Source organism: Papaver somniferum, chromosome 9 (assembly GCF_003573695.1).
Source record: "Papaver somniferum cultivar HN1 chromosome 9, ASM357369v1, whole genome shotgun sequence".
NCBI lineage: Eukaryota > Viridiplantae > Streptophyta > Magnoliopsida > Ranunculales > Papaveraceae > Papaver > Papaver somniferum.
Window position 1 is genome coordinate 31240906 of NC_039366.1, and position 15843 is coordinate 31256748.

Genomic DNA, 15843 nt, shown 5'->3' on the forward strand with positions numbered 1-15843 from the left:
AATTAGAATTCTCAATCCCTGACACTTTATGTGTCTTAGTTTCAAACTAGAGTCGTGCTCTATTAACCTAGGTCTCCTCTGGGAAACATAATTAGGTTTACGGCTTGAAGACTTCACTTAAAGATTCGTGAAGCCAGGTAAGACTATCTTTACCTAATAGTTCGTGTATCCTAATCTTGTTCTTATTGATTATTGAGGTTTTCGTTAATCTACAATCAGGAATGAGATGGATAGAAATCGCAAAGTTGTTTTTATCTTAGACTTTGTGATTCCTCAAGATAGATATCTATAACTCTTCTTAATTGGTTGGCTTAGATTGTTATTAAGAGGTGGTTAGTAACCCAGGCTTCTCCACTAGCTGAATGTAAGTGTTCTGGATTCGTGAGGTATGTTAGCTTTGTGTATTGCAAACAGATTTCCAGGCCTTGATATAAACGAGCTAAATGAAAATCAAATAGGCTTATTTGTTAGAAGCATATTGGTATCAAAAGTCTTCACTTAGGTTGAAGCAACTCTTAGAATGTAAAGGACGTCAGCTAAGGGAATCAATTGCGTAGACCGTTGCGAGGTTCAAGAGACGTAATGAGTATGACTGCAGCTGAATTGATTGAGGGTTAATTCTGTTTCAACTACATTTCAGTCCAAGGTATGATGGTAAGATAGTATCTATAGCGGCTTAATACAGTTTGGTATTTAAAGCTAGATGAGGTCTTGGGGTTTTTCTACAGGTGCAGTGTTTCTCGTTAACAAAACTTCAAGTCTCTTGTGTCCTTTTTGGCACTATATTGTTTTATCTTTATGATATAGGAATAACACAAGTATATTTATTCAATCTAGGTAGTTTAAGTCCTTATTAATTGTGATCGATAACGAGACTTGTTCTTGTTGAATTCGTATCTTGAAAGATAGATTACAAGTTTCATACTTGGAAGAATTCAGATCCTCTTGATTTGGTACGACTAGATTGATCTTGGATATTTATTTGTGAGATCCTCCAAGTACTCCTCTAAGCAATGAGGTTCACGGCTTTATCATTCGAGGCATATTTATTGTGGAAGAGAAAGCGAAAAACTCTATATACATATTGTTCGATGATCTTTAATTTAGATCTACTTATAATTGTATTCGATTTTGTCCATACAGGTTTTCGAACAAAAAAACTGGTGATGTATCCTTTTCAGGTTCCTTCATTACTGGATTCATAACCAACAATTTAATAATTCAAACAAAAAAACAAAAATGAAGGATCAGGGATTGAACAATGTTTATCTTTGATCGTTCACTTTCTCGTCAGTCAATCTCGATGACTTATAACGCGTTTGGATACCAGAAGCAGAAGTTATTAGCAAAAATATTTTGTTTCACAAAAAATGACTTTTTTTATTTCTAAAAATCGTTTTGGAATCTTATATCCGAATTATTTCTTGCTTTTTGACTTCTAGGAATCGAAAGACTTTGTATTTAAATACAGCTATTAATCCATTATCAACAGTTCAACTTCATTTTGATTTACATAATAAAAATCCAATAAAACCTTGAAAGAAAAATAAAAATAAATCGGCCTCAAGAGGAAGGAAAGAGAAAGGCCAAACGTGCAGCATTAAGTTGACAAGGTACTTATAGACAAAATCTCACCGTTTCCACCCAACACTCTGCTCCACAGCCTCTCTTATCCTCCTTACATGACAACTAACATTGCTACGTCCAAATAATAGTAAAACACTAAAACCTGACATTCTTCCTGATCACTCCTTACACTTATTGTTTGATGCCTTATAAGCCCTTCAAATTTGAAAAGACACATTTACCCTTCATTACACACCCCCAAGCATCTAGCTTGAGCATGCTAATGTAGAGTTGGTCGTATTTGTTGTTGACGAAAGTTTTAGTTTAACTACGATATAACTATAGAAATAGTAGTTGGTTGCCTTGCCTATGACTTGCAAAAGAAAGATCAGAAGGATAAATTGGCCTTCATTCCATGGACTTGTGTCGGTATTGTTACTTTCTTCCACATTGAAAATTGAAGTATAAATAAAAAAATGAAGTTGCAATTACAAGAAATCTTTGTGTCTAATTTAGTCACCTAAAAAAGATTTCATGTAACCCACTTTAAAGCACAACATTCTCCGAACTCTTCTTCTACTTCTAGACACAAACACAAGATCCCATAATGGAAACGGATCACCAGTACCAGAGCTCAAGTGAAACGATCATGGCTTCATTGTTAACTCTAACACCCACTCAATTCTCTTATCTCTCCCACACACTCTCTTCCGACTTCCATATTCAGACACACCGTCTTTATTCGCTCCTATCTTCGCCACTCCGTTTCGCACACACTCTCCAGTTCCTTCAAACTCTTTCTCTCCATGATAAAACCTTGCTCATAGCTCGTTACCTCCAACGAACACTGAAACAGCTCACTAACACTTGGGAAACCGAAACACATGCTTCTCCAAACACGGGTTATTCGTATTCGAATCGATTAAGGTTAAGAGAATACGACGCCGTTTCATTGCTCTTGTTACTTTGTGAAGTGTATCAATACAATTCTCAATTTCTACAGACGTATTCATTGATGGAATGGCGTGAAATCCTCAATGATTACGTGTTCAACAACACTTTAATGAGTATTTCCGGCATGGGGTTCTCATGTACTAGTTTAGTCCTATGTCCTTATATTGATAGCGTAATAAAGTGCAAGAGATTTCTTGATACTATGATGAGTTGCAGCGTTGGTCATAATAAACAGGTCGTCGCGGCAGCATCTGCATTGGCAGTCGTTTCGTTAAGATCAGTCCAAGTTAGTAATGAAAATGGAAGCAATGGGGTTGATCCTGTGTTCTGTGTAATATGTAAAGAAGAAATGAAACAAGGAAGAGATGTCTGTGAAATGCCATGCAAGCATTTATTTCACTGGATTTGTATATTGCCATGGTTGAAGAAGAGAAATACTTGTCCTTGTTGTAGATATCAAATGCCAACAGAAGATGTTTTTGGTGAGATCGATAGATTATGGGGTGTTCTGATCAACAAAGATTGTTGCAGATTAAGGAATTGAATCTGAAAGTTTGATCAGAATTGTCTGTCAGTGCATAGGGAATTGGATTGGGTGATTGAGATGAGTGGATGTTGGGAATTGGTTCATTTTCATGGATAAAGTGAAACGTGGAAGTTAGATATGGGGGGTTCGAGTTTACATTGGATCTGATGGAGATAGCTTGATACATTGGACCTTTCAAGCAAGCTTTGTTACAAGAGTCCATAAAGGAAATGTATGAAATTATTACACCTTTTCAGTTTTATAGGAGTCGCTATCAGTATTGAGTATTGTATTGTAGTTTGATATACTCTGATCCTCCAAATACTAGGGCTGCTGCAATGCCTTTGTTTTATAGGGCTTCATGTGTCCATGTAAATTGTGAGGATCAAGTGATATAGATTGTCTTTTGGTAAATGTAATCATCTGCATTGCATTTCGGAAAATTTGATTCCATATTAGTACAATCGTCAATCTCCATGAATACCATCGGCGGATGGCCCCGCGATTCCCCTTAACTCCCAGAAAACAACCCACATGTCGAGAATGTGATTCATACTCGATACTTTAGTTGTCCGACAATTTGAGGGTAGTAATCAGTGAGGATAAGCACTCGGTGACTAGGCCTCATAAAAAATCAAAGTGTATAAGCCAAAATACGTGGGGATATTTTTCTGACAACCGGTCACAAGACCAAAACCGAGTCAATAGTCATCTAACTCGTCGACTCTAACAAGCTAGATCTCAATTCTAATTTTCTAAACCATGCCATTGGATAAGTTTCTTTTCTTTGAGACAAACACACCAGTCTAAGCAACTTAGTAACCGATCTTGTTGCTGCTAATTGGAATGCAGAGAAAGATTCAATAAACAGCAATTCCTTTGGAAATTCAACCGCAAAACTTTATAATTTCAAAACGGTGTCTTTTATATTAGTGAGCAAACTTCAAAATGCTCTAACTGCTAATATTTCAGTTTTATGTAATAAATCAACCACTCTAAGAGCATTTTCAATGGTAGGGGTGAAGATAATCCTAGGTGGAGGTCATATTATTACATTTTTATTGTGGGACATTCCTACGAGGCTAAAAAAAATTAAAGTTATACTTTCTACCTAAAATTTCATCTCCATTGTTAAGGTATTATAATCCTAGAACTTAGAGAAAAATTAGCTTTTGAATAAAGAATTGATGATATGTCAAAAGACCTTGGATCATGGAGAAGGTAAAGATATGACTTTCTCCTTTACCCTTTCATATGAGATGGCATCCATGTCATGCATTTATCTTTATCTTGACCTTGTCATTGGAGATAAATTTTTGATTTGAAAAGTGTTAAATCCTAGATGTCATGCTCTTTTAAAACCTTCACCCTACCATTGGAGATACTGTAAGAAGTTGGAAAAACAATCAATTAGACCAACTGATTAATCATCTCAACATGAGGATGACATAATCTCTGAACTGTATATGCCCCACACTTCTGGTTAGAAGTGTCTGGTGTTTCTATTCTCTTTTTCTATATAAAAAAAAAAAATAACAACAACTTAGTAACATATGGAAAGTGCGGTGTATAGCTTCTTTCAAACTACAGCTATTTTGAGAAACATAATTTAAGAGTAAAAACTTAACGAGGGAGAATGGGCGGAAACTTTTATATGTACACTATCTCACTGGGCAGTATGGACGCGGTTAAAATGGTCATGTTTCCGTGTTAGACTGCGTCTGACATTTGGACGCGCGTGTTTCCAGGACAGACACGTCGGTGACATCGCATACACATGTCACACACTATTTTAATATAAATGTCTATTAAAAATGTCTGGATTTTTTGTATATGTATTATTTTATTTGTGTACATGCTTATTGTTACACAAATTTGCTATCTATCAATAATTTATTAGCATTGTTGAGAAATTACATTTATAATATACACATTTTAGTGGGAAATGTGACTAGTTTGATAACGTGTCCGCGTCCTAGTTTTTTGAAAATTCATTCGTGTCTGCGTACGTCGTGCCCGCGTCACCGTGTCTGCATCAGTGCAAACCCATGATTCGAGCCATTTTTCCTCTAAAACTCAAACGACAATGAATTTAAAGCTAATATTTTGATGATGCATGCATTTCTCTTATAAGGCTCTATATTTCTGTCAAAAATGAGCATAATCCTAGATACCAAACCCCACCATTTGCCGACGTTAATTTCAACCGTTAACCTCTAACGATTGATTTTTAAAGGGGTAGAATGTGGTATACGTCTCGGATTTTGCTCATGTATGGTAGAAATATAAAGTCTCATAGGAAGAACTAAAATATTAGATTTAAACTCATTGTCATTTGAGTTTTATGGAAACAATGGTATAAATCACTATGATATTGTGCATATAAGAGTGTCCATGAATCCCCTCTAAACTTAATATTGTCATTTTCGCATGTCGTGTAGGTGTAGATGGTGAAATTTGGATAAGGGCAAAAGTGTCATTTCAAGATCATAGGACAAAACTAAACTCTCAATGGAGAGGTTAATCCCTTGGCCCTTAAGGAACTCATAGCCATGATTTTTAATATACGTCCCTGCGAGACTGGTCGTGATGCCGTGACTCATAGCGCACATCCTCGACGAGATGCTGCTGATAATGTAGGTTATGTAGAGCGTAAAACGTCCCCGTCGGACTTATGAACCAGGACAACCATAATTTGATCATGTCTTCGTGAGACGCAGCTGATTATGATGCCATGATCCCTAGTATACATCCTCGACGAGATACTGTTGGTCATGTAGCCACTGTAAATGCGCAAAAACGTCCTCAGTAGACTTATGAACCAGAGCGGAGACATGCATGTCTCCTATAAGCACGACTCACCCTATTTGAGATCAAGCATTGATTCCTAGTACATTATCGCGAGATACACTAGTCATGTATACTCTAGGTTCTGACTCGACTCACTGAGGCTTTCGAATAAATTCTAGGACATCCCTACGAGATACGTTGGTTATTTTTTCTCTGGTCCTTTCGACAGACTCTTAGAATATCCATTCGATATACATTGGTCATGTCGTCCCCATTATACGGACACAATTAACTCCTATCACATCTCTGCAAGATACGTTGGTCAAAAATAAATGAGCCAAAGTCTCGCAGAGACATTATTAGGCGTGCAAGCCTTCTTTTTTCTCCCGAACATGTCTCAACTAACTTCGGAGAAAATCAATCATGCGAGCCAAATCTCAGATGGCCTCAATCATATCGGTCAAATATCAGACAGCCGCAGTCGCGTTGGCGAAATCTCAGACATCCTTAGTCGCGTCAGCCAAACGTCAGGTGGCCTCAAGCTAAGCCAGCTCGTCTAAAGAGTCTTATACAAGCATGAGAGTCATGCACAAGACTCACTTAGGTCTCATGCCTCTTTCTCAGTGACTCAAATACACTCACGACTAGTAAATTGATCCTGAACTGTACATTTCTATCCAAAAACGTGGATAATCTCCCTTGAGTTCCGCATGCTCAACAAATGGACCCACAAGCAGTAATACGGTCTCCACGTAATATATCTGACTGGCCATAGAGAGAGGGAGCCCATCCTCAGCTCCTCTCACACTCTACACATAATTTTTGAGACATTTCATGCCTTTTCACGTGACTCATCCTAGTCATTCTCAAAAATCAGAGAATATCTCTTTATCTCGGTTAACTCGGATATAGAGAATATTTGTCTCTCAACACATCATCGCAAAGGATGACTCAGCTTCACACAAATATATCAATTAGGGTTTTGGTCTGGCGGTCTACGACACGTGTGAGAAATACCTGGACTATTTCTTACCGCATAAGAGAGTAAAGGCGGTAAAATAATGAGATAAACTCAACCTAGTTTATCTTTGTCTATTCCTAAAGAGACGGTAGAAGTGCTCTGCACGACAAGCATTCCCTATCTTCACTGACCTGAGATTAGAGAATTCAGTTATAAATAGGTCATCTATTTCTCCAAGTTAACACATAACTTTCTCATAAACTCTCAGAGCAATTACAAGTTTCATGATCTCTTAGTTCATCTTCTTCCCTCCCTAAGACTTTCCTTAAGCCTTCTTCCCGATGAATGAAGCAGCCTTTCAACGGCCATTGCATGGTTTAAGTGACGACTGTCGTGCTCAACCTCTCATAACTCACTTTCAATACACTAGAATCTCACTTTTAGCCTCTCACCAACTTTAGGTAACTACAGTAGGTAATTTTAAAAGTTTTCCAAATATATAATCCACACAATTCGATGTTCATTTAAAAAAAAATGAAGTTTTGAAATATTTATCTTCATTTGTATAATAATGGCATTTTCGTAAATAATGATTTCAAGTATATTTTATTTAAATCCCATAAAATTTATTTATTATTTAGGAATTCTTAATTTTAAGCATTTAGGTCCCTATTTCGTTAAGCACTTTATTCTCTATTTAGTTTTGTTAAGCAAATGGTCCCTGCTCCAACAATTAAGCAATTAATTTTGTCCTTATTCCATTGAGTTGAACCAAAAATGTATAAGGTTTTGATTTAGTTTGCTTGTCTTAAACAGGGGGAATAAAGAAGAAAGATGTGTGTGAATGTGGTGCTTCCCATTTATCAAATTTCAACCTTTCTCCTCTAAAAAAAACCGCAAACATGAAAACAAACACGGATAGAACTAATTTGTTGAAATCGACTTATTTGGAGAACATCTAAGCAGATCAGCCTCCTTTAACTTCTTTTCTTCTTGCTTTCTATATATCTATTAAAACTTAATTTAATTATTTGCATCCTAGTTTATTGTATTTTCGTTTTCCAGTACGAGATTTAGGATTTTTCCAGTTCAGGTGTTTGTGTTTCTGATTTATTTGCTAAAATATCTTTCTTGCTAGTTTTTGTTTTAAGTAATGACGATTCCAATTGAGGGTTGTGGCTCTTTCTTTATTAGAAGAACAACTTCTTTAGCTTTGATGGAAACAACATCAACAAAAATAAAATTAGCAAAATCATCTTCAACTCTGTCAGCAACACCATGAGTAACTTCATTAACAGTAACAGTGAAACTTATCAAGACATTATTTTCGATTCAATAAGACTCTGACCGTTTTCGATCGTTCCAAAAGACTGATGTTACTCGTGTTATTCTTGTCACCCTAAAGACCAATGTTACTCTTGTTGCCTTTATTTACATGTTAAAAAACCTAGGTTTGAAAACCCTTGGTTGGATTTTTTTAAGATATCTCATTGTTGCAAGCCTGCGGTGGTGCGGATATATTTTGGTTAAAACGTATTTGGCCTTTTAATTTAGATCTGTTATTGTTATTGTCCTTGTTGTCACTTCGAATAGTTAAAATAATTGGTGAACATCTTGGATCTGTCAAGAATTGGTTGAATAGTTAATTTATTTATTTTTTAATGTTTTCTACATCTTTAATGCTTGTTATATGATTTATAATCTACCTTGAAATCAATGTATTTCGAATTTTATGCTTGTTATATGATTTATAATCTCCCTTGAAATCAATGTATTTTGAATTTTATGAGAGAAAGAAAATGAAAATCATTTGCTTTTGGGTTTTTTTTATTTATGCCACTCTATTTTTTCCGATAATTATTAGCTAAAAAGAGAATAAATTAATAAATGACGATTTTACAGTGATCGAAGAATTTTCACGATGCACATAGCCCCAGGAGCCCACACCAAGAAATATAGGTGTTTTGGATCCCATTATGTGTAGTGGGGAATTTTCGGTAGGAATTCTTTCTGACATAAAATAAAACAAAATAACGAATTTTCGTAAAAATTCTTAAAAAACTTCCCAAAAAACCGCCCTAAAAATCCGCCAGAAACAAAACTTATCCAAAGACGGGATATCCTGTTGTCCTCCGCGGGATCCACTGGGATCCACCAAAAAAACTGTGAGAGAAAAAGCAAACTCCATTTTTTTTCTTGTGTGGTTCATAATCTCGGTCTGTCCAAAAGCCTTGCGAAATAATAGCATCCGAGGCAAAATTCTTGAATGCTTCCGAAAAAAAAGAAAAAAGTTCCTACTTTTGTCTTGTCCGACATTTTAATTAAATCTCTTATTTGACTGGTCAACCTAACCCCAGCAATCCAAAAACTACCAATGGTCAGTTACAATCAAATTAATATGCCATAAATCTGCAGCAATAAGACATAGGAGCATAATGTAAACATCAGTCTGCAAATCGGAGTTACATTAGGGGAAGGTTTTGTACTTGCTCTTTAGAGCTTCAAAAAAAAAATGAAAAATTCAAACATGTCTCGACATTAGATGTAACAGAATGTTTGAAAGTACATGTGGTGATTACAAAACATTGCGAATGAAATACAAATTTCAGGATATAAGGTCTTAATTATCCTTGTACAATCAACTAAGATAAACTGTAACCAAAAGCAAATTCTTAGAATTAACGGCAATGTTCTTAACCGAGGCATATCCATTAGCCCCCTGAAACTTTCCAGTCCCTCCAATAACAGCAATATGAGATTCAGGATCAGTAACTCGATGAACACCGAAGAATCTCAAACTGTCTTTAAGTCTCCCGCCATTATTAGCCAATATCACAGTCATTGCCATCATATGATCACCTTTTGCACGATCATTAACAGGTAACGAATTACTTCTTTTGACGTACACGCCTTTAGCTTTTCCGAACACCGAAGAAGTATGAATAACCAAAGGATCAAGACTCCCTAGTATCAACTGTTCATCAATGGGAGTTATATTTCCAGATTCTAATCCTTGTAATGTTGCCATGGCGGGAAATGTAAAACCTATATTTGATATTGAAGGATTAAATGTTTGATATTGACCTGCTGGAACTGAATTCAAGTGATGCGTCGGGTCGGATATGGACCTGGGTGATGGTTTTGTTTCCTTTGGAGGTTTATAATGACCCGTAATTGGATCATGGTGTGGATGAATTTGATGGTTATTGATTTGGGTAGTCATTGATGATGGCGATGATGATTGTGATTGTGATTTTGGTGAATGGTTATTAGGATTGTAAAGTATGTCTTTCATGAAGAAAATGGTCGGGTTAGAATGATGTTGATGGGTTGCATGAAAATGTGGTTGTGGTAAGGATTGATACTTCTTCTCACCGTCGAGGAGTTTTCTAGCCATGGATGGCATGAAAAATACTAGTAAAAGCAACATAACTGAGGGATTCTTCCATATTTTCTCCATGAAAGAATTTATGAAGTTTTTCGAATCTATGTTTTGAATTTTGTTTCCCTCTTTTTTGATGCATATATTTAGTCATGATTATTGGAGTAGTTAATTAGCAACCTAAACCAACGAAATGATAATAAAACCATTATAAACTCCACGGTCAACAGAAAAAAATGAATTGGATTAGGTTGAATTTAACAAAGTAGGAATATTAAGAAGTTTCGTTGTAAAATAAAAAAATCATCGTCAGTTCATTGTGTAAATTGTGAGATCATCTCCTGGAAATTTTTAATCACTGCATTGCATTTCAGAAAATTTCATGGACCAAAATTTGGTGTATATGACCAAGCCTCGTAAGCCAAAATAGGTGGGTTACGAGGCCCAGTCACAAGACCAAAATCCAAAAGCGAGTCAACTCATCTAACTTGTTGACTCATCTAACTTGTTGACTCATCTGACTCAACCATATCTCAATTCTCAACCATGCCTTTGGATAAGTTATCTTTCCAGACAAATTTTTCACAAGAAAACTAAAATGGCAGCTCAAGCTGTTCCCAACTACTACAGTCAAGTAAAACCTGAAAATCTTCAGAACTTTCAAACTATAACCTCCAAGCTAGAGTTATGCAGCTCACTTCAACAAGCCAAGCAAATTCACGCTTGCATCATCCGAAACGACCTGCCAGTAGAAATCTATGCAAAACTTTTACAGTTCTGTACTTCATCTTCTTCCTCTGCTGATGCCCTTAACTATGCTACTCAAGTTTTCGATAATCTTCAACATGAACCAACCATTTTTATATATAATACCATGATTAGATTCTATGCTAATAATAACTCACCGGGGCGAGCTTTTTCACTCTACAGACAGATGAGAGAAAGAGGAACACAACCCAACAATTACACCTTCACCTTCCTCGTCAAAGCTTGTACTGTTAACGACTCTTTACTTGGTCCTGCAATTCATGCCCAGAGCATTGTTTATGGGATTCAAGAGACAGACGTGCACGTCTACACTTCACTGCTTAACATGTATGCCAATGCCACTACTAGAGAAGGGAATTTAGCAATTGCCAGGAGCTTATTTGACAGGATGAAGAATAAAACTGCAGCGACTTGGAATTCCATGATAGCTGGGTATTCAAGGACGGGGAAGATTGATACTGCGAGAGAGCTCTTTGATCAGATGCTTGAGAAAGATGAACATTCTTGGAATGTTATGGTTTGTGGGTACACCAGAACTGGAGACTTTGATGTTGCAGAAAGATTGTTCAATCAGATGCCAAAAAAGACTCTGCCAACATGGAATGCCATGATTGCAGGATATGTCAGAGCTTCAAAGCCAACTGAAGCCCTAGCTCTCTTTCGGAAAATGCAGATCGCTGGTGTTAGACCAGATGCAATCACAGTAGTCACAGTACTTCCAGCTTGTGCTCTTATGGGTGCTACAGATTTAGGAGAATGGATCCACATGTTTGTCAAAAGAAACAAATTTGATCATAACATATCAGTCTGCAACGCCATAATAGATATGTACGCGAAGTGCGGTTCTATAGATAAGGCATTTGATGTTTTCAAGGGAATGAGAGAGTTGAGTTTAGTGTCCTGGAACACAATGATATCTGCGTTAGCAATCCATGGATGTGGTAAAGAAGCTATTGAGCTGTTTACAGAGATGGAAGACGGAAGAATAGTACCTGATGACATAACATTTGTGGGATTACTAAATGCATGTGCCCACACTAGGCTTGTTGACAGTGCAAAATTTTACTTTAACAAAATGCAAAATGTTTACGGCATACCTCCAAAGATTGAACATTACGGGTGCATGGTCGATGTACTGGGACGAGCACAACTTCTGGATGAAGCCCTAACACTCGTAGATCAAATGCCCATTGAACCTAATTCAGTTATTTTAGGCTCTTTGCTCAATGCTTGCAGGATTTGCAGGAACTCCCAAGTAGGTGAAAAAGTTCTGCAGAAACTGGTGCAACTGGATCCTTCAAATCCAGGTTATTATGTGCTGCTTTCAAATATGTATGCCGCTTCTGGTGAATGGGAAGAAGTTACCAGGGTGCGGAACTTGATGAAATCTCGAGGAGTTGGGAAGATGCCAGGATGCAGTTCAATAGAAGTTGATAACATGGTTCACGAATTTGTTGTTGGAGATAAGACTCACCCTCAGACCCAAGCAATATACACCAAACTTAATGAGATTTCCTCGAAGCTGGAATCTGCTGGTTATCTGCCTGATACTTCAAATGTTTTCTTCGACTTGGATGAGGAAGAGAAAGCACAGAATCTTTCAGTACATAGTGAGAAGCTGGCAGTTGCATTTGGTCTTCTAAATACAAGACATGATAAGCCAATTCGAGTGGTGAAAAATCTCCGTGTTTGCAGAGACTGTCACGCTGCAATAAAGCTAGTCTCCCAATTATACAATCGAGAAATCATTCTCCGAGACTGTAACCGCTTTCATCACTTCAGAGATGGTAGTTGTTCTTGTAATGAGTTCTGGTAACACTCGAATACTTCACATAATTCAAGTAGCAAGAACAAGAATACAATACAGAACACCTTGGAGTCGATAAAAAAATGGTCTCACACTCCTAACAATGTGGATTAACAACATGGTTACAAAGATTGAATCAAAACTAGTTCAGCCCTAACTTGAAATAACCTAGTGATAGCAGTACCCATATGTTTTTGTTGCAAATACCCTGAACAGATTTCAAACAAATGTTTACAGAACAATTACGAAGACAATGAAATTATAATTCAAGCAAAATCAATACCGAAATAATGAGAGTCGGATTCAAATTCATTACTTAGATGGATAAACAGTATCAACAAACACTGTTAATCGGACACTCATGTTCCCAGAATCACAAAATCAATCCAAAAAGATCAAAAGACAGTCAGTTCTATCTAAAAAATAGTAATCCGGCAATGGAAACAAATCAACAAAGACACAATTTTCATATAATTGAACTGAGAATCATAAATTCAAACAAATACCCAATCAAAGCAAAGATTCAATCTTTCGATAAGCATTTCAATTCTCACTCAATCTCTAATGCTTCCTCTTCTTATTACTCCGACTAATATCCCTCTCTTCCCCATCCTCCGTCTCTTCTTCCACTTTCTTCCTCTTCTTCTTCTTTCCCTCTGTTTTCACTATCCCTTCCTCAGTATTACCAACACTCTTTACTTCTTCTTCTTGGTAATTGTTTCCAGTATCTGCTAAAACTCCATTTTCACTAACCTCAGCTTTGGGTTTCCTCTTCAGTTTCCGTTCTGATTTACCAGATTCCAAATTACTATGATACTGTGCTAATCCATTCAGTGAAGCATAAGTACGCTTCACATAAACTCGAAGAGCATGAGAAGCACCATTTTCAGAAGACACGAAATTTTTCAGAATTGATGAAGCTTTTGATAATGATACGGGTTCTGATGATAACACAAATCCTGAAACTGTCTTCATCTTCAAACAAATCGAGGGTTCTGATGAAATCTGCTAGTGTTTTCTGCAAGAGGAGGTCTGATGAAGAAGAAAGCTAGGGTTTATGGAGAAAGGGGGAGGAGGGAATAACTAAATACTTGGAATTTCTTGGGTTTCTGAATGAAGGGCTACTGGGCTACGTTTTATACGGGCTGGGTTTGCGAACCGGTTTTAAAGGATGTCTAAACGTGCCAAATTGACAACCGGCGGAAACGGAACTTGTGACGGCAAAATATCGGATCCCCGTATGGACATATCCCAAGGTACAAATGTAGGATAAGAAGAAAGATGCAGAGCATATAAAGAAATTTTGAAAGCCGCTACGCCTGTATCTACCACTTCAACTTGACGAAGACACGTGGAAAAGAGATAAAATCAACGGTCAAATTTAAAAATCAAGATAGAATATTTAATGACGATACGTAAAATATGAAATAAGAAATAAAAGACAATGTGACCTTATACTACTTTTTGGTAAACCGAGAAACCGAACGGAACCAATTAGGAGATAATAAAACCATTATAATTGATTCGGTTAGAACGTATAAACGGCTATGATTGGTTTGGTTTGGGTGAAATCCTCCAATCCGAGATAACGGAATCAAAATCGTTTCAAAAAAAAAAAATTAACCGTAAATATATTGAGTTTATATCTTACTCATTAAGTAAAAAATATAAAAATCCTTATCAATGTAATCATATGAACTCAATTTCCTTCTCATTTTTTCTCACATCTCTCATCTTCCTATCCTCAACCAATTGCTAGTCTCCTATATCATCTTCTTCTTGTGTAAGAATCTTTTGTTCTGTTTTAGGTTTAATGTTTAGTTGTTTTACGTGATTTTCAAGATGTATTTTAGGTATGAATTTTCATTCTAGTCAATGAAATCTTGGTTAATTCTTGTTACATATTCAATTTGGAAGCTTTACTTGATTATAATTCGTTGAATTGTATGAACAATGGGGTGGGTTTGTTGCTGTTGTTGATCAGTCCGTAATGAACAAAAAATTTTGGTTTAATTTTGTGTTTTTCCTAAAAGGTGAATTGGATTTTGGTTCCTTGAATTGGAAAACAAGTTGATGATATACTCAGTCATGGAGAACGGACGGTTATGCACAAAACTGAGTCGCTTCGGCTTATAAACGAACCGATTTATTAATGGCTTGGTTTTGGTTTGAGAAACCAATAAACAAAGTATCGCGGTTTTGGTTCTGGTTTGGTAGAAAATCGAACTAAACAGTACCATGTACAGTCCTAGATGTGGAACGCTAGTACCTCGACTAAATACGTGATCGGATAATTCAACAATGGAAAACTGACACGAAGTATATCGGACAATCCTTTGAGAGAAACTAAGCCAAACGAGAAGGAGGGTTATTGAAGCACAGTAGCTCAAGAAATACCAGAACATAACTTGTAATTTGTTTTACTTATAAATACCCAACTTGTGTAGAAAGTTGGACAGAATTTTGGGAGAGTAATTAACGTGAAAAGAGAAAAGAATAATGTGAGTTCGAGAATATTTTGATATTTCTAATCTTATCGTGAAAAGGTAAGACTTATAATTTCTATAAGATATTAAGCATCATTCTCATGGGAATAGATCTTTTTAATAGCTGAACCACATTAAAATTTGTGTTCACTTTCACTATAATGCGTCTAGTTGTTTTTACTAAGTTAAGTTTCGTACCTCTAAATTTCTTTGTGTAACTGCGGATATTTTGCAGTTATACTTAGCGCTAGATACAGAGATACCAAACATTTATCTTCTTAAGTCATAAATCATTTAGAGTTGAGCTCTTTTCCAAGCTTCATGAATTGATCTTGAAAGCAACTTGGTTTCTATGACTCCTTGCTTTAAGCTCGAAAAGATGCTCTAAGCCATGCACTAGATTTTGAAGTATATCTTCGTTTAATCAAAGTTTTATGCTTATTTACATCATTTCGCAAGAAAATATCCCCAAAGCGAGAAACTAGATTTTGAAGTATATTATTGTTTAATCGAAGTTTTATGTGAAACTTTTTATTCCTTTATGTTGTTTTCAGTAGTCATCTCGCAAGAAATGCGGAATAAAAAAATTCTCTCCAACTATGT

The 15843-nt window shown here is 36.3% G+C and overlaps 4 protein-coding genes across 4 annotated transcripts; 2 read left to right on the forward strand and 2 right to left on the reverse strand.

The window, feature by feature from the left end:
• The first annotated feature begins 2102 nt into the window (after positions 1 to 2102).
• LOC113308702 (E3 ubiquitin-protein ligase SGR9, amyloplastic-like) lies at positions 2103 to 3456 on the forward strand. Its single transcript, XM_026557165.1, has one exon. The coding sequence runs from the start codon at positions 2174 to 2176 to the stop codon at positions 3062 to 3064; it is 891 nt and encodes a 296-aa protein (XP_026412950.1). The 5' UTR covers positions 2103 to 2173; the 3' UTR covers positions 3065 to 3456.
• Positions 3457 to 9334: 5878 nt separating this feature from the next.
• On the reverse strand, positions 9335 to 10287 carry LOC113308625. Its single transcript, XM_026557088.1, has one exon. It carries the CDS (start codon positions 10255 to 10257, stop codon positions 9436 to 9438), a length of 822 nt encoding a protein of 273 aa, XP_026412873.1. The 5' UTR covers positions 10258 to 10287; the 3' UTR covers positions 9335 to 9435.
• Positions 10288 to 10777: 490 nt separating this feature from the next.
• Positions 10778 to 12763, forward strand: LOC113311707 (pentatricopeptide repeat-containing protein At3g62890-like). Its single transcript, XM_026560512.1, has one exon. It carries the CDS (start codon positions 10778 to 10780, stop codon positions 12761 to 12763), a length of 1986 nt encoding a protein of 661 aa, XP_026416297.1.
• A 282-nt stretch (positions 12764 to 13045) lies between these two features.
• Positions 13046 to 13977, reverse strand: LOC113311023. The gene has a single exon (XM_026559866.1). It carries the CDS (start codon positions 13727 to 13729, stop codon positions 13316 to 13318), a length of 414 nt encoding a protein of 137 aa, XP_026415651.1. The 5' UTR covers positions 13730 to 13977; the 3' UTR covers positions 13046 to 13315.
• Between the last annotated feature and the right edge of the window lie 1866 nt (positions 13978 to 15843).